Source organism: Somniosus microcephalus, chromosome 5, assembly GCF_052327205.1.
Source record: "Somniosus microcephalus isolate GS21.2 chromosome 5, FLI_Smic_1.0, whole genome shotgun sequence".
Taxonomy (NCBI): Eukaryota; Metazoa; Chordata; class Chondrichthyes; order Squaliformes; family Somniosidae; genus Somniosus; species Somniosus microcephalus.
This window is the reverse complement of record NC_140991.1, coordinates 273,946,379-273,970,449: the sequence shown is the minus strand read 5'-3', so window position 1 is coordinate 273,970,449 and position 24,071 is coordinate 273,946,379. Positions and strand designations below refer to the sequence as shown.

The 24,071-nt window shown below is 45.0% G+C and overlaps 2 protein-coding genes across 3 annotated transcripts in view; one reads left to right on the top strand and one right to left on the bottom strand.

The window, feature by feature from the left end:
• LOC147117736 (gamma-glutamylcyclotransferase-like) overlaps positions 1 to 3,107 on the bottom strand; it is a 39,073-nt gene extending 35,966 nt beyond the window's left edge. Inside the window, exon 1 of the mRNA XM_085988970.1 lies at positions 2,808 to 3,107. Within this exon, the coding sequence (XP_085845096.1) occupies positions 2,808 to 3,017 (210 nt within the window). The 5' untranslated portion in view covers positions 3,018 to 3,107. The remainder of the gene's footprint in view (positions 1 to 2,807) is intronic.
• A 2-nt stretch (positions 3,108 to 3,109) lies between these two features.
• The window catches only part of rp9 (RP9 pre-mRNA splicing factor), a 34,397-nt gene continuing 13,435 nt past the window's right edge, over positions 3,110 to 24,071 (top strand). The window contains exons 1-3 of one of the 2 annotated variants that reach the window (XM_085988971.1): positions 3,114 to 3,390; positions 12,468 to 12,498; positions 18,401 to 18,530. In XM_085988971.1, the coding sequence (XP_085845097.1) occupies positions 3,248 to 3,390; positions 12,468 to 12,498; positions 18,401 to 18,530 (304 nt within the window). In that variant the 5' untranslated portion in view covers positions 3,114 to 3,247. Of the gene's footprint in view, positions 3,391 to 12,467; positions 12,506 to 18,400; positions 18,531 to 24,071 lie in introns of both variants that reach the window. The other variant, XM_085988972.1, reaches the window with a different exon arrangement.

Here is a 24,071-nt window from a genome sequence, read left to right as displayed (position 1 = left end):
AACACCCAAGTTGAGAGAGCAATAAGAGCTAGCTAGATTAGTCAAGAGCTGATTGTGAGAAGTCAATAAGGATATTTCCTTCTCAAAGAAGGGAATTGTAAGAAATAGCTGTTAGATTCAAAGATGGGTTTTAATTCTTAGACCAGGGACTGACAACAGGCAAGCGGAAAAAGATAGCATAAATGCCAGCAAGGTCGAATATCAAGCATCAAAAGACAAATAGAAATGATAAGGGAATGGTAAAATGCAAGGAAACAGGGAGGATAGCACCAGCTAGGTAACAAGGAGCCACGAAGCCATAAAATGCCCTTGAAGAATCTTGACAAAACACTCCTCAGAAAGATAAGAGGGAGGCCTTGTACAATAGGATGGGGATCAAATTGTGTGTTTCTGTTGATTAAATGTGCTTGCCACCAGGCGGCTGCTGCCCCGCAGGCAAGACGCCTTGCAGGTCGCCGCAGACTGTTTTTACGTCTTAAAGGGGCATGTTATATTTAGTTGCTAGATTGTTTTGTACCTTTTTCTACTTTTTATAATTTTTCTACCTTTTTACTTTTTAATTTTTACCTGAATGTATTTTTCAAAGCCAAAGCCATAAGCTGAGGGGAGCTCCTCCCACTTTTTAAGATGCACTAATTAATTTAAGATCATGAAATCAATTAACTTATTAAAACCAGGCTTTTACTGTGGCCACGTAAAATCCTGGTTGATGTAAATTTGTGCAGAGCCACTGATCCGGACAGTGGCAAAACACAGCAATGATTGATTATATTTTTAATCTGACTCTTTATTTTTATGATTCAATTTTTGAAAGAATCAAAATATATATATTTTAATAACATAGATTTTAATATGATTTAGCTTAAAAACTGAGAACAATGAAAGTGCTGATTTAGCTTAACTAGATAACAAAGGAATGAGTGATGTATCAGAGATCCAATCAGTGCAATGTAGCTGAAGCAACCATAGCCCTGTATGCATGCTGCTGAGCCAATGGTAATAAAAGGGGGCGGGTACATCTGCTGCTGTATAAAAAACAGCCATTTTGAATATGATGTTAGTCAGATAAAGGAAGTCAAACAGTATAAATCAAGTGATGCAATAAATCGACTATTTAAAACTTACCACCGGACTCGCAATCTTTAATTTTAATGTGTTAACTTCAGATCAGTGTGGTCCACTGAAATTACCCGATCTAACAGGGTCGATTGGGCTTGTACTCGCTGGAGTTTAGAAGAATGAGAGGGGATCTCATTGAAACTTATAAAATTCTAACAGGACTAGACAGACTAGATGCAGGATGTTCCCGATGGCAGGGGAGTCCAGAACCAGGGGTCACAGTCTAAAGATAAGGGGTAAGCCATTTAGGACAGAGATGAGGAGGAATTTCTTCACCCAGAGAGTGGTGAACCTGTGGAATTCTCTACCACAGAAGGCAGTTGAGGCCAATTCATTAAATATATTCAAGAAGGAGTTAGATATATTTCTTGAGGCTAAAGGGATCAGGGGATATGGGGAGAAGGCAGGGACAGGGTACTGAGTTTGGATGATCAGCCATGATCTCATTGAATGGCGGAGCAGGCTCAAGGGGCCGAATGGCCTACTCCTGCTCCTATCTTCTATGTTTCTATGTAAGCATACCCAGCCTTTCTAGTACATCCTATCAATTTTCACCCCTTCCATTGCTTCTACTTTTTCCACTTCTACTGATATTTTGTCAACATCCACCTCCTTAGTAAACACCAATACAAAGTACTCATTGAGTATTCTAGCCTTGCCCTGCACCTCTAAGCATATATTACTTTCTTTGTCCCTAATAGGTCCCACCCTGCTTCTTACTACCCGCTTACTGTTGACATGCTGGGAGCAGATTTTTGGGTTCCCTTTTATGTACCTTGTATATGTTTTACTATTGAAAATAAAACATTATAAAAAAGGGACTAGTTGGCACAGTGGGATAAAACACAACGATGGGATAAAAATTCTGAACCATGGGGATAGTGGGAACTTATAAATAATACAATGATAGCTAATCTGATCAGGTGTCAGACTACTGTTTGACAAGTTTTTTTAAATGTTTAAGCCAAAGGGGGTGGCAATAACAGTAAATCATAGATCTGCTGCTGTTCTATCAGCATTGGGGGGGGGGGGGGGGAAATGAATAAAAACACAATAAAAGCAAGTCAGTCTGAAACATAAACCAATGCTATTTTTTAAATACAATAGCAAAATACTGCAGATGCTGGAAATCTGAAATAACAACAGAAAATGCTGGAAACACTCAGCGGGTCAGGCAGCATCTGACTAACCTCACGAGGGCTCAAAACTGCATCGGTCAGCTACTTAACAACTATACGATAGCAAAATACTGCAGATGTTGGAAATCCGAAATAACAACAGAACTATACTCCATCGTCACCTCCGTTCAACCAACTCCTGGAATCCATTCTTGAGCTCAAACTGGGCATTTGCTTTTTTAAAAAGTCTATACAGGGACGAGTTTTCTGAACCGGAGACATTGTTTGCCCAGGGACACAGTACATAATCCGGGGACTGTCCCCAGAATACAGGGACATATGTATGGTCAGTCTATTTTAGGTCCACCGGAGAGAACAGACATGGCATCACATTGACAGCTCATCCAAAAGACTGTACGTTTAACAGTGCAGCACTCCCTCAGTACCTCACTGAAGTGTCAGCCTGGATTATGTGCTCAAGACCTGAATCCTCAGACCCCAGCGCAAATGCCTCATCAGTAGCAGGTGCAATGGGTCCAGTTGCTGGCTTGGTTATTCACTCTGACGCACCTTCAAGTAGCCCACGGCAACTGTCACAGCCGAAGGATTCTGGATGTGCAGCCGCTCCCGCAGCATGTTACTCCCGTAGCCGAAGTAGTGGAAGTGTTCTCCTCCGGCGAGGACGCTGCTTCTCTCCGGGTTGTCGAGCACAACCATCATGACCACGAGGACGATTCCAGCCCAAGCCACGCATGGAAACAAGAACCAGGAGAGCCTCATTTGCCTACTATTAACTGCTCTCTTTCCGCCGCGCCTCTTTATACGCGCTATCAGCCCAGGTCAGAGCCAGTGCGCATGCTCAGACTTGTTTTCTTTCAGCTGGGGCTAGCCAAGAAGGGCGGCCGTGAACTGTGGGGCCTTTGGGCCGCCGCCAACCCGACCTACCTATCTACCTACCGGCCGGTCAATGACGCTGCCCGCGAACTTTTAGGCTTCGGCGCCAGAGAGAGATGGCAGAGGACAGCCGAGCGAGTGGAACTGAACGCCGGCACCATCGGCGCAAACGCCACACGACGGAGGAGAAGGAGCCGGAGAGGAGGAAGAAGAAACGGCTGCATCAGGAAGTTAAGAAAATCAAACACGTCGAGACCTTGTAAGGATGAGAGAGAGAGAAAAAAGATGGGTGTTGATGACAAAGCCCTGCGGTCCATGCGGGAACTGCTCTGTGGGTCGCACCCCACCCGCCTGCCACCCGTGTTCGCAGCTCAGCTGGGGTGGGGGGGAGCTGAAGGAGATTACTGAGATGGGGACAAGGATGACAAGGATGAGAATTTTGAAATCGAGGTGTTGCTTAACCAGGAGCCACTGTAGGTCAGCGAGTTCAGGGGTGATGGGTGAACGGGACTTGGTGCAAGTTAGGGCACGGGCTGCTGAGTTTTGGATGACCTCAAGTTTACGTAGGGTAGAATGTGAGAGGCCAGCCAGGAGTGTGTTGGAATAGTCAAGCCTAGAGGTAACAAAGGCATCGATGAGGGTTTCAGCAGCGGATGAGCTGAAGCAAGAGCGGAGACAGGCGATGTTACGGAGGTGGAAATAGGCGTCCTTAGTTATGCCGCAGATATGTGGTTGGAAGCTCATTTCAGGGTCAAATATGACACCAAAGTTGCAAACAATGTGGTTCAGCCTAGGGTTGCAAAATTCTGGGAATTTTTAAAAGAGGAAACTTTCCATGGGAATTTTGGGAATTTTGAGTTTTTTTGCACACTGATGGTTTTTGTCTCTGACCCTTATATTATCTTTGTCGTCAAAATAGACATACTGTTCCATACAAATAAAAACAGGCTTTCAAAACTTTATTTAGGTTATAATTTTGAACTTTATTGAACCCCCACAAAAAAGACCCATCTAAAATAAAATAAAAAGAGCGTCAGCTTATTTAGCCTGTAATTTGTCCTTATTTTGTCCCTTTGAGTCTTCTACTCATGAGTCTTCTACTCCTCATTGCTCCTCCTGATTCTCTGACTCTGGCTCTGACGTGTCCATTTCCTCCTCTGTGTCAGTGTCTAGCTGTGTGGTGGACACTTCTGTATCTGGCTCAATAAGTTGTAGGTTCGCCCGGATAGTCACCAGTTTCTCCACTCTCTTAGTCAGCCTGTTGCGCACCTTTGTATGCGTATTCCCAAAAAGTGACCAGTTTCGTTCAGAGGCCGCTGATGAAGGTGGGATTTGGAGTATCACCGATGCAATAGGTGACAGGGCCTCAGATGCACAAAGTCCCTTCCACCAGGTATGTGCACTGATATGCTTGCATGATTCCCATATCCCATCCCCATTCCAAAGACCTTGCTTGGTAGAGAACTTTGCCAGACTTCCCAGAACTTTGCCCACATCCAGATTGAGATGGTGTGAGAGGGTAGAAATCACACTAAGCGCTGTTGATCTGTTCTCCAGAAAGTATTGGTCTCCCAACATGCTTTGGGTCCAGCATGTATGCTGCAGCATGAATCGGCTTGACACAAAATTCTTGACGCGTCTGTATGAATTGAACAATTGCCTTCTCCTCTGCTTTGAGCAGCAGGGATGTGGGTAGGGCAATGCTGATTTGTTCTTTTCAATCAGTAAAAAGCCTGAGAACATCTGACAAGACAGCGTCATCTCCTTCAATCTGAGCAATTGCAGATGCTGCCGGTGAGAGTAGTTTAAGACTGCTAACCACTCTCTCCCAAAACACATCATCCAGCAGTATTTTCTTGATGGTGGTTTCCATATCCCCAGACTGGGATTTGCCATTTCTTGCAGCGACTCCTTACCCTCCAGAAGGCTGTTATACATTATGACAACACCACCCCATCTAGTGTTGTTGGGCAGCTTCAGTGTGGTGTTCTTGTTCTTTGTCATTTGCTTGGAGTTGTAGGTTGCTGCAACTACCTGTTTTCCCCTGACATACTTAACAACTTGCTTGGCTCTCTTGTACAGTGCTTCCATTGTTCTCAAACCCATGATGTCCTTGAGGAGCAGGTTAAGCCCATGAGCTGCGCACCCAATAGACGTAATATGAGTGAAGTTGTTGCATTTGGATAAATGCTGCTGCATCTTTGTGGCATTCTTTACATATGGCTTTCTACAGTGTTTGCACATGTACACAGTCTTTCCATCTTTAATGCCTGGGGTAAAATGCTTCCACACATCCGACGGTAAACGTGGCATTGTTCTATGCGGAGAAATAAAGGGCAATCATCTCTGTGTCGAACTGCGGTCGATCAGCACGATTGCAACAGGGTGAGTACATTTTTGCTGATGCTCCATGTGATGGAAGCATGACCTGTACACACACGACGCTACATCACCAATAGTGTATTATTTTGTATATTTTAAATTGAAGGACAACAGAGTTCAACAAGTAACTGGTTTATTTGGTATAAAGTCTGATTTACTTACTGCATCATCACAACATCAGCAGAAAACAAAATGACTTCCCTCAGGACCCCTAATCTGGATCTTAAAAAAAACTATAGCAGTCTTACAGATGCCTGCAGGCCAATCACAATTCGATATGCAAATATTACAAATAGAGGGAGCTAATCGCTCATCCACTCATCCAACCAATCAGGACACATTTGTTCACAGTCACACACAAAACTTGTAATTATTAAAACAAGCCAAGTAAGAAGATAAACATATATTGATTACAAAATTCCTTAATAATTAAGATTCCATCTCTGTTAGTAATTTTAAGAGAGGACCTGTGGGGAAAAAAAAGAAAGAAATACAAAAAAAACAATATTATGCTAGCATATGCTTTTTTGGGCAAAATTCCCAAGCTAAACTTCCCGTGGAAAATTTCCGGAAATTTACCAGAAACTTTCCACCCCTTTGCAACCCTAGTTCAGCCTCAGACAGATGTTGGGGAGAGTGATGGAGTCAGTGGCTAGGGAACGGAGTTTGTGGCGGGGCCCGGAAACAATGGCTTTGGTCTTCCCAATATTTCATTGCAGAAAATTTCTGCTCATCCAGAACTGTATGTTGGACAAGCAGTCTGACAATTTAGAGACCATGGAGGGATCAAGAGAAGTGGTAGAGAGATAGAGCTGGGTGTCATCAGCATACATGTGGAAAATGACACTCTGTTTTTGGATGATGTCACCAAGGGGCAACATGTAGATGAGAAATAGGAGGGGGCCAAGGATAGATCCTTGGGGAACACCAGAGGTAACGATGCTGGAGCGAGAAGAGAAGCCGTTGCAGGTGATTCTCTGGCTACGGTTAGATAAATGTAACCAGGCGAGTGCAGTCCCACCCAGTTGGTCAACTATGGGGAGGTATTGGAGAAGGATGGAGTGGTCAACCAAGTCAGAGGCTGCAGACAAGTCAAGAAGGACGAGAAGGGATAGTTTACCTTTGTCACAGTCACAAAGGATGTCATTTGTGACTGATGAGAGCTGTTTCGGTACTGTGGCGGGGGCGGAAACCTGATTGGAGGGATTCAAACATGGAGTTGCGGGAAAAATGGGCATGGATTTGGGAGGTGACAACACGTTCAAGGACTTTGGAGAGAAAAGGGAAGTTGGAGATGGGGCGGTAGTTTGCAAGGAAGGAGGGGGTCATGGGTTGGTTTTTTGAGGGTGATGATGGCAGATTTGAGGGAGAGGGGGGGCAGTACCTGAGGAGAGAGAACCGTTAACGATGTCAGCTAACATGGGAGCCAGAAAACGAAGTTGGATGGTCAGCAGTTTGGTAGGCATAGGGTCGAGGGAGCAGGAAGTGGTTCTCATGGATAAGATGAGCACAGAGGTGACATGAGGGGATTTGTTTGTTTTCCTTGGAGCAGAGGAGGCTGAGGGGGGACATGATTGAGGTGTACAAAATTATGAGGGGCATAGATAGGATGGATACTGAGGAGCTTTTTCCCTTAGTAGAGGGGTCAATAACTAGGGGGCATAGATTCAAGGTAAAGGGCGGGAGGTTTAGAGGGGATTTGAGAAAGAACTTTTTCACCCAGAGGGTGGTTGGAGTCTGGAACTCACTGCCTGAAAGGGTTGTGGAGGCAGAAACCCTCACAACATTTAAGAAGCATTTGGATGAGCACTTGAAATGCCATAGCATACAAGGCTACGGACCAAATGCTGGAATATGGGATTAGATTAGACAGGGCTTGATGGCCGGTGCGGACACGATGGGCCGAAGGGCCTCTATCCGTGCTGTATTACTCTATGACTCTAAACTGGAGAAAGATGTGAGTTCAGGGCTAGGGCAGGGGAACCTTAGAGGAAGTGTGGGCTAGGGGAAGGAAGGGAAGTGGCAGAGGCAGCTGAATGGATGGTCTCAATCTTAGAGACTAAGAAGTCCATAAGCTCCTCACACTTGTTGTCAGAGGAGACAGGGGAGAGGGGTTTAGAAGATGGTTAGCAGTGGAGAATAGAAGCTGGGGTTTATCTTTGCATTCCAGAATGATTCTGGAATAGTGAGCAATTCTGGCAGACAAGAGCAGGACCTGATAACGCCAGCCAGTTCTGGCGGTGAATGGCTAAACCAGTTGTCGGCCATATCCGTTCAAGTCTGTGTCCCTTGGACTCAATGGAGCCAAGATGAGGCCCGTACCGGAGGAATGGCCAAGGTGAGAGAGAGTAATCGTTTTAATAAGGTCTAGGGCATCAAAGTTGGTGGTGAGGGTGTGATTGAGCAGATCGGTAGCTGCAGAAATGTCGTGGTGAATGGAGGGCCAAAGGCTGGACAGTTGAGATATAAGTGCAGTTGTAAGAGAGTTGGGAGAGAGTTTTTTTCAGGGGCGGACACAGAAGGAAGTAGAGTTGGGGGGCGGGGGCAGAGGCTGGGTGGAAGGGGGATGTGGGTGGAGAGCAATGCGAGGAAGTGGTCAGAGATGGCCTTATCTGTGATTGACACGATGGGAATAGCGAGACCACGAGAGATGGCAAGGTCGAGGGGGTGGCCTTGAATATGGGTTGGGGAGTTTACATGGAGGGAGAGATTAAGGGAGGATAGGGAGAAATCACCGAGGATGAGAAGTTGTTTGGTGCAGAGGATGAGGGATGAAAGCAGTGAAAGTACCTCGGTAATAAAATTTTTATGGTACTTGGGTGGGTGGTAGAGAATGAGAATTTTAAATGAGGTGAGAGGGCTGGAATAAGGTGAGATGCACAAAGGAGAAGAAAGTGCCAAAGGAGTAGGGGGACAGACCAAGGTGTGATTTGGTGATGAGAGCCACACCGCCACCACAGCGGTCTGAGCGGGGCAAGTGGTGGAAGGTATAGCCAGGTGGGGAGGCTTCATTTAAGGGTAAGGTGTCATCACCCCTCAACCAAGTTTCCATCAGGACCATGGCGATGCAGTCATCCACGATAATCGCATGGATGGCAAGGGCCTTGATCGCAAATGAACGGACATTCTGGAGCGAGATGCGGAGTGGGTCGGCGATGGCTGACCCACTGCCAGCGTCCACAGGATCAGTGCTGGGGGGGATGAGATGGAGGGGGAGGAGATTGGCAAGACTAGCCCCTAGTGGGCGGGAAGGTCGGCGAGAGTAGGATGGGACAGTTGGGGTTGCTGCTCGTAAGGAGGCAGCAACGACTGCTTTGATGGGCCCTTTGTAGGATGCCAAGAGAGGCACAGAAGGAAACTGTAGCCTTATCTAAAGGGAGTCCAGTCTGAGACGAGTTATTGTCATTTAAACCTTGAAATGAGATTGTTTTCATTGTAATTGCTAAAAGTGGGAGTGGGGGCCAAATCGAAAATATTGGCCACACATTGACTAAAAACTAATTCCAAAGCCTTTTTTACCCAACCAGTTTAAGTGTAAGGATTGGCTTGATTCCCAAAGATGTAACATAGAAACATAGAAGATAGGAGCAGGAGTAGGCCATTCGGCCCCTCGAGCCTGCTCCGCCATTCAATGAGATCATGGCTGATCATCCAAATTCAGTACCCTGTTCCTGCCTTCTCTCCATATCCCTTGATCCCTTTAGCCTTAAGAAATATATCCAACTCCTTCTTGAATATATTTAATGAATTGGCATCTACTGCCGCCTTTGGTAGAGAATTCCACAGGTTCACCACTCTCTGGGTGAAGAAATTCCTCCTCATCTCTGTCCTAAATGGCTTACCCCTTATCCTTCGACGGTGACCCCTGGTTCTGGACTCCCCGACCATCGGGAACATCCTTCCAGCATCTAGTCTGTCTAGTCCTGTTAGAATTTTATAAGTTTCGATGAGATTCCCTCTCATTCTTCTAAACTCCAGCGAGTACAAGCCCAATCGACCCAATCTCTCCTCATACGTCATTCCTGCCATCCCAGGTATCAGCCTGGTGAATCTTCGCTGCACTCCTTCCATGGCAAGAACATCCTTCCTCAAATAAGGTGACCAAAACTGCACACAATACTCCAGATGTGGTCTTACCAAGGCCCTGTACAACTGCAGCAAGACATCCTTGTTCCTGTCCTCAAACCCTCTCGCTACAAAGGCCAACATACCATTTGCCTTCTTAACCGCCTGCTGCACCTGCATGCTTACTTTCAGCGACTGGTGCACAAGGACACCCAGGTCTCGTTGCACTTCCCCTTCTCCCAATCTATTGCCATTCAGATAATAATCTGCCTTCCTGTTTTTGCCACCAAAGTGGATAACCTCGCATTTATCCACGTTATATTGCATCTGCCATGCTTCTGCCCAATCACCCAACCTGTCCAAATCATCTTGGAGTTTCTCGGTATCCTCCTCACAGCACACACGCCCACCCAGCTTTGTGTTGTCTGCAAACTTGGAGATATTACATCTAGTTCCCTCGTCTAGATCATTAGTATATATTGTGAATAGCTGGGGTCCAAGGACCAATCCCTGCGGTACCCCACTAGTCACTGCCTGCCACTCGGAAAAAAAGCCGTTTATTCCAACTCTTTGCTTTCTGTCTGCCCACCAGTTCTCTATCCCAGTCAATACCTTGCCCCCAATCCCATGTGCCTTAATTTTACACGCTAATCTCTTATGCGGGACCTTATCGAAAGCCTTTTGAAAATCCAAATACACCACATCCACTGGTTCTCCCTTATCTATTTTACCAGTTACATCCTTACAAAATTCCAGTAGATTAGTCAAGCACGATTTACCTTTTGTAAATCCATGTTGACTTTGTCCGATCCGGTCACTTTTTTCCAAGTGCTCTGCTATTACATCCTTTATAATGGACTCTAGCATTTTCCCCACTACCGATGTCAGGCTTGCCGGTCTGTAATTCCCCGTTTTCTCTCTACCACTCTTTTTGAACAGTGGGGTAACATTAGCTACCCGCCAACCCATGGGTACTGTTCCAGAGTCTATCGAATTTTGGAACCATATTATCGGTTGACACATTTTTAAGGGGTAAAGCATTCTAATCTGGCATGTATATACTGTACAGTGTATATTAGGAGTCCCAAAACTACCCAATGAACAGAAAATAGAACTGAAATCATATCCGGCTGGCAGGGCTACAGAATTAGGCACAATCCCAGGTGACAGCGAAAAAAAGAAGGAACGCTGCAGGGGATACACCCAATCCCGGGATATTTGGCTCATCCGGTTTACTGTACATACAATGACCATTTTGAAAATAAGGACTCCAGCACTTTTGCCTCTGAGTCAAAGGGCTGTGGGTTCACGTCCCACTCTAGAGACTTGAGCACAAAAATCTAGGCTGACACTCCAGTGCAGTACTGAGGGAGTGCTGCACTGTCGGAGGTGACGTCTTTTGGATGAAATGTTAAACCGTCTGCTCTCTTAGGTGGACGTAAAAGATCCCATGTCACTATTTCGAAGAGCAGGGGAGATATCCCTGGTGTCCTGGCCAATATTTATCCCTCAATCAACATCACTAAAACAGATTATCTGATCATTATCACATTGCTGTTTGTGGGAGTTGCTGTGTACAAATTGGCTGCAACGTTTCATATATTAGAGCAGTGACTACACTTCAAAAGTACTTCATTGGCTGTAAAGCAATTTGGGACGTCCTGAGGTCGTGAAAGGTGTTCTGTAAATGCAAGTTTTTCTTTCTTTGTTAATTTCAAATAAAGGACACCTGATGTAAGTCCCTTGGGTGTCGTTAATTTACAGATTTCACTGTAATTAGGAGGAGTTTAATAGGGCAATAATAGGCTAGGCGAGATTTGTCCTTTTTTTGGATGGGCCATACCTGGCCAACTTTGCACATTGTCGGGTAGATGCCAGTATCATAGCTGCACTGGGATAGCTTGGTTAGGGGACTGCTAGTTCTGGTGCTTCTTAATGTCATATGGAGTGAACCAAATTGGCTATATCTGTTATAGTTGGGACTTTGGGAGGGGACCAAGTTGGATCCTGGCACTTTGGCTGAAGATATTTGCAAACAATTCAGCCTTGTCTCTTGTACATACCTGCTGGGCTCCGCCATAGTTGAGCATGGGGGTGTGTTTGCGGATCCTCCTCCAGGTTATATAGGCACACAGGAAGTAAAGACCATTTGTAATATTCAGGTGAAGCGGGGTAAGGGCCAGAGGAGAATTGGACCAGGGTGTTCAAATGTAATTCAGTTATCATTTTAAAGTGACACGTGTTGTCCTTTTATTTTAATATTTATTTCAATTGTAAATTCATATGTCCACATTTATGACGGAAACTACCTAATATAAATTTGTCACAGTCATTACACCCGTCCTCTAGTGGTGGCTCTGCAACATCTTCAGGAGGTGTGGGTGAAAGTTGTATTACAGTGCAACAAGTTTACATAGACAGTTTCCATTATAAATAAGGACATGGGCATTTATAATTGGAAAAGTTGACACGGTTAATGCAGATGTATCATCAGCCAGCAGTGGTAACCTTGGAAATGGTAGCGCTAACATTGGGTCATTGTAGTGTCCCAAACCCTTGGTTCAAGGAGCACACTGTTGAATTTATTGAGATAACTCACCTTAAAATTTGTGGCTGCTCCACTTCATTTGGTATCAGTCTAGTTCAATCTCCCTGGAGGAGATCGTCTCGCTCCACTTCATTTGGGAGTCAGTTCGTGCCTTGGCACCCAATTTATATTCCAGGTTTTATTTACGTTGGTTTCCACTCCACAGCAACATCAAACTTGTAGAATGTGAATACACCTTTATTCATTAAAGGATAGAAAGCTCATGTAAAGTAACTATTGAATATTTCTTGTTGGTGAAGCCTTTAAATTATTGCAATTTATTTTTGTTTATTTTTTAATAGTTACGAGAAGCCACCACCAGGGATGATAAAGGTTAGTTGTAAGTTGAATTGTTGCACTTGTTACTGTTTTTTTTTTTCCTTTTTAAGTTTGTAAGCATTGATAATTATCTTTCTCTCTGTTGGTAACCCTGCACTAATCACAATTCCCAGCCAAAATGTTTGATTGATACTTGCCTCATATTCTGTACTATTATCAGTTACCATGAGGTATACAAGAGTGATGTGGGGTGACTCTTGCTCTGAATTTGTTTTGTGTGTGGAAGCACCAGCCAGGCCCCCCAATGTCCTGAGATTGAAGTCTTGTTTTGTGAGGAGTAATGGCCAAGAGCCAGTATCCTAACTCCCTCTGGCAGTATGTGGCGCACCAATTGAATGCACTCTTGGTCTGCTTTAAATCGACATCTAAATATTACCATCTAGTGTTCTATCTGGAACCAGGGCTGACTACTGAGAAACTGTGTTGTACAACAAATGCTGCAAGAGTGTGACTCCTTCACACACACATGCAGTCTTTTTTTTAACAAATATGCTTTTATTTATAACGACAGCAAAATACTGCAGATGCTGGAAATCCGAAATAACAACAGAAAATGCTGGAAAAACTCAGCAGGCCAGGCAACATCCGTGGAGAGAAATTAGAGTCGACGTTTCGGGTCTAACCCTTTTTCAAAACTGGAAAGGAAATGAAATAGATCGAAAGGCAGGGCTGGGGAGGGAACAAAAGAAGTGAAGAGACATTAAGAGGTATTCAAAACGAGACGAGATGGTGATAGGACTAGTAAAGAGACAAAAGACGGCTCAGATTAGGTGTGAAATGCGCTGGCAGAATGAGAGACAGCTGCCATGTGGGAGACAGAAAAAAAAAGAGGAAAGGGGGTGGGGAGGGAAAACCCAAAACAAAGGGGTGGAAAAAAATGTAATAGGGGCCTTATTTATTTTAGTTTGAACCACTAACCTAAAAAAACAACATAGGCTGGTATCATACATAACAGCCCCTCAATTTTTTTTAAATCGTTCATGCGATGTGGGCATCACTGGCAAGGCCAGCATTTATTGCCCATCCTGAGTTGTCCTTGAGAAGGTGGTGGTGGTGAGCCACCTTCTTAAACCGCTGCAGTCCGTGTGGTGAAGGTACTCGCTCAGTGCTGTTAAGAGGGAGTTCCAGGATTTTGACCCAGCAACGATGAAGGAAAGGCGATATACCTCCAAGTCAGGATGGTGTGTGACTTGGAGGGGAACTTGGAGGTGGTGGTGTTCCCATGCGCCTGCTGCCCTTGTCCTTCTAGGTGGTAGAGGTCGTGGGTTTGGGAGGTGCCGCCGAAGAAGCCGTGGCGATTTACTGCAGTGCATCTTGTAGGTGGTACACACTGCAGCCACGGTATGCCGGTGGTGGAGGGAGTGAATGTTTAAGGTGGTGGATTGTTGGAGATACTCATTGCCTGGCACTTCTGTGGCGCGAATGTTACCTGCCACTTATCAGCCCAAGCCTGAATGTCGTCCAGGTCTTGCTGCATGTGGGCCTGGACTGCTTCATTATCTGAGGAGTTGTGAATGGCACCGAACACTCTGCAGTCATCAGCAAACATCCCCACTTCTGACCTTATGATGGAGGGAAGGTCATTGCTGAAGATGGTTGGGCCTAGGACACTGCCCTGAGGAACTCCTGCAGCGAAGTCCTGGGGCTGTGATGATTGACATCCAACAACCACAACCACCCTCCTTTGTGCTAGTTATGACTCCAGCCAGTGGAGAGTTTTCCCCCCGATTCCCATTGACTTCAGTTTTACTAGGGCTCCTTGATGCCACAATTGGTCAAATGCTGCCTTGATGTCTCATCTCACCTCACCTCTGGAATTCAGCTCTTTTGTCCATGTTTGGACCAAGGCTGTAATGAGGTCTGGAGCCAAGTGGTCCTGGCACAACTCAAACTGAGCATCGGTGAGCAGGTTTTAGGTGCGCTAAGTGCGGCTTGACAGCACTGTCTACGACACCTTCCATCTCTTTGCTGATGATTGAGAGTAGACTGATGGAGCGGTAATTGGCCGGATTGGATTTGTCCTGCTTTTTGTGGACAAGACCTACCTGGGCAGTTTTCCACATTGTTAGATAGATGTCAGTGTTATAGCTGTACTGGAACAACTTGGCTAGAGGCGCGGCTAGTTCTGGAGCACAAGTCTTCAGGACGACAGCCGAGATGTTGTCGTGGGCCCACAGCCTTTGCTGTATACAGTGCGCTCAGCTGTTTCTTGATAATCACATGGAGTGAATCGAATTATGCAAGTGTAATTCTAATATACACCCACATAGCTGTATCTTTTCCTCCCCATGCAACCCAATAATCAGGAAAATGAAGGCTTCAAGAATTAAAAAATGCACTTCTCTGCCCCTTTATGGCCTCAAGCAACATCACTCCCTTAGGTATTGTGATAACTGTACACAGGACTAAATAAACACTATTCTTGTAAACAGTGCATTACAACACTGTTTAGTCATTATTGATTCAATTGAAACTCTCATATTTGCTGGAATTTGTTATGTAACATTTCTGGTGGTTTTAGCAGGCTTAAAAGTGGATAAATCCCCAGGCCCGGAAGAGATGTATCCCAGGCTACTATGTGAGGCAAAGGAGGAGATTGCAGGGGCTCTGACACAAATTTTCAGAACCTCTCTGGCCACAGGGGATGTGCCAGAGGACTGGAGAACAGCTAACGTAGTACCATTATTCAAGAAGGGTAGTAGGGATAAACCAGGGAATTACAGGCCAGTGAGCCTAACATCAGTGGTAGGGAAATTATTGGAAAAAAGTTTGAGGGACAGAATTAGTCTCCACTTGGAGAGGCAAGGATTAATTAGGGATCGCCAGCATGGCTTTGTCAAGGGAAGATCATGTCTGACCAATTTGATTGAATTTTTCGAGGGGGTGACTAGGTGTGTGGATGAGGGTAGTGCAGTGGATGTGGTTTACATGGATTTCAGTAAGGCTTTTGATAAAGTCCCACATAGGAGACTGGTCAGGAAGGTAAGAGCCCATGGGATCCAGGATGCCTTGGCACATTGGATCCAAAACTGGCTTAGTGGCAGAAGGCAGAGGGTGATGGTGGAAGGTTTTTGTGACTGGAAGCCTGTGTCCAGTGGGGTACCGCAGGGATCGGTGCTGGGTCCCTTGCTGTTTGTGGTCTACATTAATGATTTGGATGTGAATGTAAAAGGTATGATCAGTAAGTTCGCAGATGACACGAAAATTGGTGGGGTGGTAAATAGCGAGGAGGGAAGCCTCAGGCTACAGGATGATATAGATGGGTTGGTCAGATGGGCGGAACAGTGGCAAATGGAATTTAACCCTGAAAAGTGTGAGGTGATGCATTTTGGACAGACTAACAAGGCAAGGGAATACACAATGAATGGTAAGACCCTAGGAAAGACAGAGGATCAGAGGGACCTTGGTGTGCATGTACATAGATCCCTGAAGGCAGCAGAACAGGTGGATAAGGTGGTTAAAAAGGCATATGGGATACTTGCCTTCATTAGCCGAGGCATAGAATATAAGAGCAGGGAGGTTATGATGGAGCTGTACAAAACGCTGGTAAGGCCACAGCTGGAGTACTGTGTGCAGTTCTGGTCGCCACACTATAGGAAGGATGTGATTGCTTTGGAGAGGGTGCAGAGGAGATTTACCAGGATGTTACCTGGGCTGGAGCGCTTCAGCTATGAAGAAATACTGGACAGGCTGGGGTTGTTTTCCTTGGAGCAGAGAAGGCTGAGGGGGGACCTGATTGAGGTATACAAAATGATGAGGGGCATAGATAGGGTAGATAGAAAGGAACTTTTCCCCTTAGTAGAGGGGTCAATAACAAGGGGGCATAGATTCAAGGTAAGGGGCAGGAGGTTTAGAGGGGATTTGAGGAAAAACTTTTTCACCCAGAGGGTGGTTGGAATCTGGAACTCACTGCCTGAAAGGGTGGTAGAGGCAGGAACCCTCACAACATTCAAGAAGCATTTGGATGAGCACTTGAAATGCCATAGCATACAAGGCTACGGACCAAATGCTGGAAAATGGGATTAGATTAGACAGGGCTTGATGGCCGGCGGGGACGCGATGGGCCGAAGGGCCTCTTTCTGTGCTGTATAACTCTGACTCTATTAGAGAGGCATTCAGTATCACCAGTTACATTAGCAGTCTTTAAAATTTTTGTTTTAAAGTGGTATCCTCCCAGTGTAATAGTTTTACATAAGTAAAGATTTTGTTGTCATGTGAAATAAATGGATTTGAATGCAGCTCAGACTGAGAAATGAAAAACTCCTCTCTCTGACAGTTGTAAGGATCCTGAATGATGTTACTTTGGGTATTCTCAACTCAAGATTTTTGTTAATTTTTTTAAAGCAAGTTTAAAAAGTTACTAAAACAAAATAATCTAATTTCACAGTTCTGTACTGTTATATTTTGGTATTACAGTTGCATGCATTTTAAAATGCTAGAATTTACTCTGTAAAAAAATTGTACCAAGATAATGTTCTGAATTTAATCAGTATTTATTAAGCAATTTTTACTGAATGCTTTTTATAAGAGTAGTGTTTAGTTTCATGTCTAGTTATCCTGTTAAACTGCAATTCCACATCCAATAAACATGTATAAATATTTGTGCGCTATTATAAATTTAAAGAAACTGGCATGTTGACAATCTGTGACCAAGCTAATTGTAATGGGCATCACTTTTACTGTACTATTCAGTCATAGTTCTGTGAAATATTACTAGACTTAAAATGGAAGTGTGCTCATCTGAATTGCATCATAATCCTAAATGTTACAAAGTGAGGCCTGTTGTTACTTTTCTTACCTCCTTTCTTCCAAAGTTTTACACTTTAAAATGTCTGGTTACAGCTACCTTTTCCATGATGTCACAAAGTTGCTCTCCAGTGATGTCATGAATTGGGAGCGCTGCCCACAGCCCTCGCTTTTCATCAGAGAGGCGATCTGCTTGAAAGATCTGCTTCCAGTGTGCCTGTGACCAGCACGTTGAGCTCAAAACTTAGGAAGAAAGAAAACCTGATGAGGTGCTGTTAATTGTACAAGTATGTCTCTTCATAACATTTATGTTTGTGGCAATTCAGTAGAATACATTTCTCTTTCAAGTGAGAGAAATGACGTACAAAGTTACACAGAATTTTAGCAAGTAGTTAAAATATTTGAGCATCTGCGGCAGCAGTGGGCGCTTTACAATTAGCCTTGGTCGTCATTGGCTTTGCGGATGGGAAAGAAACAGCCCCCGTTCCTCCTGCCCTGGCCAATCCAGTGATTCTTGCAGGAAGTTCAGCATGTGTGGATGTCCGGTGAGGAGAGATTAGGGTTCCACTATGACTAGCCTCCACAGTCAAATAACTCGCAGATAATGACTGATCAGGCTCTTGTCTGAAGAATAGCCACTGGGGCAAAGTAGCAGAGGAATTCTGGTATCCATGGAACTATAATTCAGCATGAATCGCTGCCTTCAAAAAAGGTATAAAAAGGATCGAAAAACAAAAGGAAAATTTGAGCATGAGAATGAATAATGAGAAACCTGTTGTTTTGTACATTTTGATCATTTTGTGGGAATATATATGACACAGAAGTTAAAATGTTCGCTTAACAAAAAACAAGAGAATGCATTTTTCTCCATTGTTAACAACACACTAATTAAACTACAAGAATGTGCAACTTTAAAATGTCAGGTTTCTGCGAATGTGATTTTTTTTAATGGAGCCATTGATTGTGGAGAAAAGCAGTCATTATCTGGTTTTCATTAAAAAGGGACTTCACCCCATTAATTTTGTATTCTGTAAATTAAGCTGAATCAGTCCCAAGAGTTTTGAGTCTTCATGATTCCTCTGAATAATGTGAAATACTAAAACCAATTACAGCATTTATAAGACCTGTAAAATGACTTCTGTGTGCTCAGGAAGATGATGACAAGCCTGAAGACTGTATCCCAGACCTGCCAGGCAATGAAGGCGCAAGAGATTTCCTGGCACATGCTCCTACCAGAGGACTTTGGATGCCATTGGGAAAAGAAGTGAAAGTCATGCAGTGTAAGCAGAATCTTGTTGACATTATTGATTCACTGTTGAAGTGAAGTGAAGCAAAGTGAATAAATTATTAATTCAATATTTAAAAAGAACTGCACTAGTGGGAACCCAAATGCAGAAAAAATACTGCAATAGATGACATTATTTATATATAAAACGTCCTTGGTAAAATCTAGGATAGATTCTAACTTGATAAAACTACACAAATCACTGGGGAGAATTTTAACCTGGTGGAGCAGGTGGGGTTTGGTGCAAGTGGGGGGTTAAATCCGGCAAAAATGCGAGTGTTGGGAAATTGGTTCCAACCCACCGACTTCCGCATTTCACTCCAGTGTGTTAGGCTGCATGTGCGCAACACCCTCGGGAGAGGCGAGTTGTCATTTGACATATGTTAATTGCTCAATTAGAGCGATATTGACATGGGTTTTGCACATTCATTTTGGGTCCATAGGTTTCCCGGGCTTCCTGGAACTCACCAGTGTGTAAGCAAGGCGAGAACACGTCGGCGATTGAGGGGCCTGAAACCAGGGCAGGGAAAAGTGGGAATAAGTACTCAGCGCTATTCCCTCTAAGGTGCACGGTGCCGCGCATGGATCTGTAAGCTCCCGCGCACTTAAATTCACAGGCCATGCACTGGACAGCTGGAGTGGGGTGGGAGGGGCCCAATACTGAGATAGCGGGAAAAAGTCATAGTGCTGAGAGAATGGCCTGGGAACCTCACAGAGCCGATCCGAATTGGAACGGTGTTTGGTAAGAGCCCTGGAACCTGGCATGCATTGTCTCAGACAGCTGTTGACTAATGGCGGCCGTAGGACCCACAATTCTCTGCGCTCCAGCAACTGCTCTATCTACCCGGCTGATTTCCCCGCTGAGAGTGTGCATGCTCCAAGGGCCACGGTGCATTCAAAAGAAAGAAATAGTCGGACTCAGTGAAAACCGGTGAAGAAACTGGGAAGTGCTGGAGCTGCGATTAAATGGTGCTGGGCCTGGTGGCTCTGATTCGGGGGCCGACACGTGAACTTGGTGACTTGTTCCTGAGGCTTGCGCTTTCCCCCGCTCAGTCTCGCTGCTCCTCACAGGAAGTCGGTCTCCGGCTGCACTTTGGATCAGCACACCGCGAGAGCCTGACCAATAACAACATAAGTCACCAGTTCTTTGGGTATGTAAGTTGTGCGCTGAATTATTTTGATGAATGCTCTTTTTTAGGTTTATCAAACTGATGTTGAAGATTGTATTCAGGTTCCTGATAAAAGTCTCTGTGTCACACTCGTGTTACAGCATTGCCTTTCCACCTCCTGGGAGTTGAGTTTGAATCCATTGCAGAGAAATTAAAGGAAAGTCCCTGGTCTTCTGTTTTGAAAGGCCAGGGCAGTATTACTTAATCACATAATTTTACATGAGTTTTGGAATCATTCTGAAGGCTGAAATTTCAGATAAGTAAATAGTTTACACAGTGAAGGGTTACAGCTAGCGTGGAAGTAATGATAAAGATTCTTGGACTTTGGACTCTCATGCAATGAAACATTGAAAGAGGTTTAAATTTGACTGTAGTTTCCAAAGGATGTAAGTCCTCCGACAGAAGACCACTCAGTGAAGTGAAGGCAGGAAAATTAATAGTTATATTTTTATTCTTATTTGGAATATATTTTATTTTTAAAATAAAATATATCCCGATTGCTAGACAGTGAGTGTCTTGGTAAACCTCTTCAGGCAAAACTTTTTTTCAACGTTTCAATTCATGCGGTGTAATGCAGACAAAGGTGAGCTGTGGATGTGTATCCCAAGAAGACGGTCCTGAACTGAAAATGTTAATGTGAATGAGTGTCTGATTAAAGCTGAACAATACCAAGGTGGGAGGGAAAAGGAAGCACTTTTTAAATCTTAAATTAGGCCGCAGCTCTACAAGCACTTGTGCTCCCATGGAAAGTGGTTTTGGGTGCACTTCAATTAAAAAATGGTCGTATAACCAAAGAGATAATTGAGGATACTAAAGGCGTGAGGCATGAGTCCCGTACGGGTTTATTTTGCACTGAGTACATGTTAACTCCAGCTTTGGTTTCTCGCCTCCTTCCAACAAATGTTGGAAACAAAGTTATTGCTAATGTCTGGTGTAATAATAAGAAAACTTAACAGAAGAAGTCATTTGGTTCATCGGGTGTTTTCCTCCCACCAACAATATCCAGTCTATTTGTTTTTGGGATGGCATGTTAAATCTCCTGTGGTTCAATAATGGATTAATAAGGAACAGCCAGCATGGATTTGTTAAAGACAAATCTGTCTGATTGAGGTAGCAGAGGATTTGTGAGACTTTGCCCAGAATGTATATTGAAGTGAAGTTCCTTGTCTCCAAACCTCTAGACCTTGACGTAATGGCTATTGCAGTTAAACCAGATGTTTCCTGTTACAAAGGAACAGGAAATGTATGACCTGGACAATCTTAGATAGTTAATGTGACCTTGCTAATGTGTTTGTTTCAGTGCCTCTATTGTTGTGGCCCACCCTGCCATTAATACCTCACAGGATGAGTCCCCACCTATCCGTTATGACCTCCACCATTGTCCCAACTAATCCCCAATATTAGCATATCCTAATCGGACAATGACCGTGAGATGTTATAATTAACTTTGATGGGACACCTGACAGAGCAAATTCTAACACGAGACACGTGTAATATCGTTTTTGTAAGAGCTGTGACCTGTTAGAGATTAAATATAGCCATGAATGACATTTATAAACCAAAAAAAAAGCAACTGATTTCATGATTTTTAAGAGTTGGTCTGATTGTCTCATGATTTGAGCTGGTGGGATGGCAATATGGCATTACTGTATATATGCTTTTAATTGGTTGCTGTTGTAAAAGTTGTTGTTGTAAAATTTGCACACCAACAAAAAAGGTCACGCTTAAAGGAGTTCGTGGCCCGCTCAGTACAAAAAAAAATGAGAGGGAACATTGGTACTCAGCTGATTTCTTGCCTGCTTGTGTGAAAGGGTTTGTTCACAGTATTTGTGCTGAGCGGTTACTTTACACACTTTGGAGGTATCACCTACACCTTGGCGGTTTGGAGGTCTGATCTGCACTTTGGGGCTCTGACCTATCAGATCAACATGGGTGCCGCTAACGCTGTGTTAGATTGGACCTCAGATGAGGACCAAGATGACCAGCAGCAGCCTGCAGCTCCACAAGAGAGAAGGGATTAGCAGTGAGGTGCAGCTCGCAGGAGGCTATACCCAGCACACAGGATCTACAGGCAGAGGATAAGTTTCATCAACATGTCAGAACACCAGTGTCTCCGGAGACTACGGGTATCACGTCAGGTGGTGACAAGATATTTGCAGCCTGCTGGAACGCGACCTGCTGTCACCACCGCCCTCAACGTTTTTGTCTCTGGCTTCCAGGGACCTGCAGGAGACATTTGCAGGATTTCACAGTCGGTGACAAACTAATGCAGAAGACAGGTGACTGGCTTGTTTGCCAGAGCCGCCAATGATGTCAACTTTGCCTGTTATGACGCCAATCAGAATTAGCGGACGCTCGGGCTTGCGGCTCTGGCAGCCATCCCATAGGTTCAGGGCATCATTGACTGCATGCTTGTGGCAATTAAGGCACCCCCCGATCACCCAGGAGAATTCATCAACCGCAAGGGCTTTCACTCCATCAATGTGCAGCCAGTGTGCAACCACAAAAAGATCTTTATGCAGGTGTGCGCAAGATTCCTGGGCAGCTGCCATGATGTTTTTGTCCTGCGACAGTCCCTGGTCTTTTTGCACCTCGAAGCAGAATTACCGGCTGGCTGCTCGGAGACGAGGGATACCCACTTAAAACATGGCTGATGAAACCGCTTAGAAACCTGAAGAATGAGGCCCAGGAGTGATACAGTGAATGCCATGAGACTACCAGATGTGTCATCGAACAAGCCATTGGCATGCTGAAGATGTGCTTCAGGTGCCTGGACAGATCTGGAGGCGCCCTTCAGTATGCACCAGCCAGGGTCTCCAGAATGGTCATGGTGTGCTGCGCTCTGCACAACATTACGCAGCAGCGAGGTTTGGACCTGCAGGAGGAATAAAGCACAGAGCCTCTTTGGTCGTTCCAAGGAGTTGGAGGCGGAAGGTGATGCGGGCAATGCGGCGCATATTATTGCCCGGGATGCTCTCATTATTGCGAGGTCCGCTTCGGTTCTACCAGTGCACCGATCTAACAACCACATGTAAATACCACTTTTGCTGCCCCCCCAAAGCCACTAACACAAAGCAAACAACCAAGCACCCCTTTCACAGCAGCCCCCACCCCCCTCCATTGCTCGGTGTCGATTCATGTCTTCCCATTCATCCATCACACAGCTGAAAAGGCCACTTGCCAGCCAGCAACCTAGTAAGGGCAAGACGGGAAAGTGGTGCAAAAGAATAATATTTATGTGGTTCAAATAGACAACAGAAACTTAACAATCTAACTGTGTAACACACCCATGTGCATGCCCTTGTGCAACTACAAATCTTTAATCTTCATTTTCCTAGCACTTCTAAATGGCGCAACGCCTGTGGCTTCAGCATAGGTAGAGGCAGGCTGCTCAGATCCCTGCTCTAACTATTGAGTTGCTCTTGGCCGACGTCCTATGCGCTTTGAAACCTGTGAGGGCCCCGCCAAAGTCTGCCCCAACTGCACCTGTGCAAGGGCACACTCAGCCATCAGGACACGAGACAGCAGGTGGGTTACTGACTTGGGGGAGGGGGGGTGGCTTTGAACCGAGTTCTCACTTCCATGTCCCCTTTCACCATCATCCCTCTCATGGCTAGCCACGCTTCCCTGCTAGCAATGTGTTGGAGAACACTTTGCTGCAGATCAGTGGGATGATGAAAGACCAAGGCTCAGGTATCATTCATCCTATTTAAGGTGGTATCCAGAGTCTGCAAGCATTTGTTCAAGGCCTGCATACATTCGTGATTGCTCAGTTTGATGCTCTATGTAGTTGGCCACTCTTTGCATGGAAAAAGACATCAACGCAAGGCCTGCGACATCATGCCACTCATGCTTGAGACTGACTCCTTCAATCTCTTCCCAGTCGTGCACAGTGGGCTTGGAATGCCTGCCAGTACATTGCACACTCTCTGCTGCTGCTCAAGAAGTATCCTCTTCGTCGATGGCCCCTGGGGTACAGCATCTGCATCCAGCTGAGCAGAACTTGGAGAGTCCTGCGGCCTCCAACATGGATCCTCCACTCCTGTGCCTGACTCCACCATCTGCTCTTGCTCATTTGTGAAGTGTGAGTCACCATGTGAAAACCCAAATATCTCTCTAACTTGTCCCACGGAAGAGCGAGTATCTGAGCTGGTGCATGGTCTGCATGAGTCCTGTGACGATGTACCCTCGGAGGGAGTGAGCTCCTCTGACGAGTCATTGTCGTGGGTGACCTGGACCACCACCTGCTGGACGCGTGAAGGCCTTTTGGGAGATAAAAGACACGAATGATAGCTTCAAGCATTTTTACCTTCGGTAATCATTATGCACATGATCATATTTTCGTGGCCGTTGACATCAAGTCAACA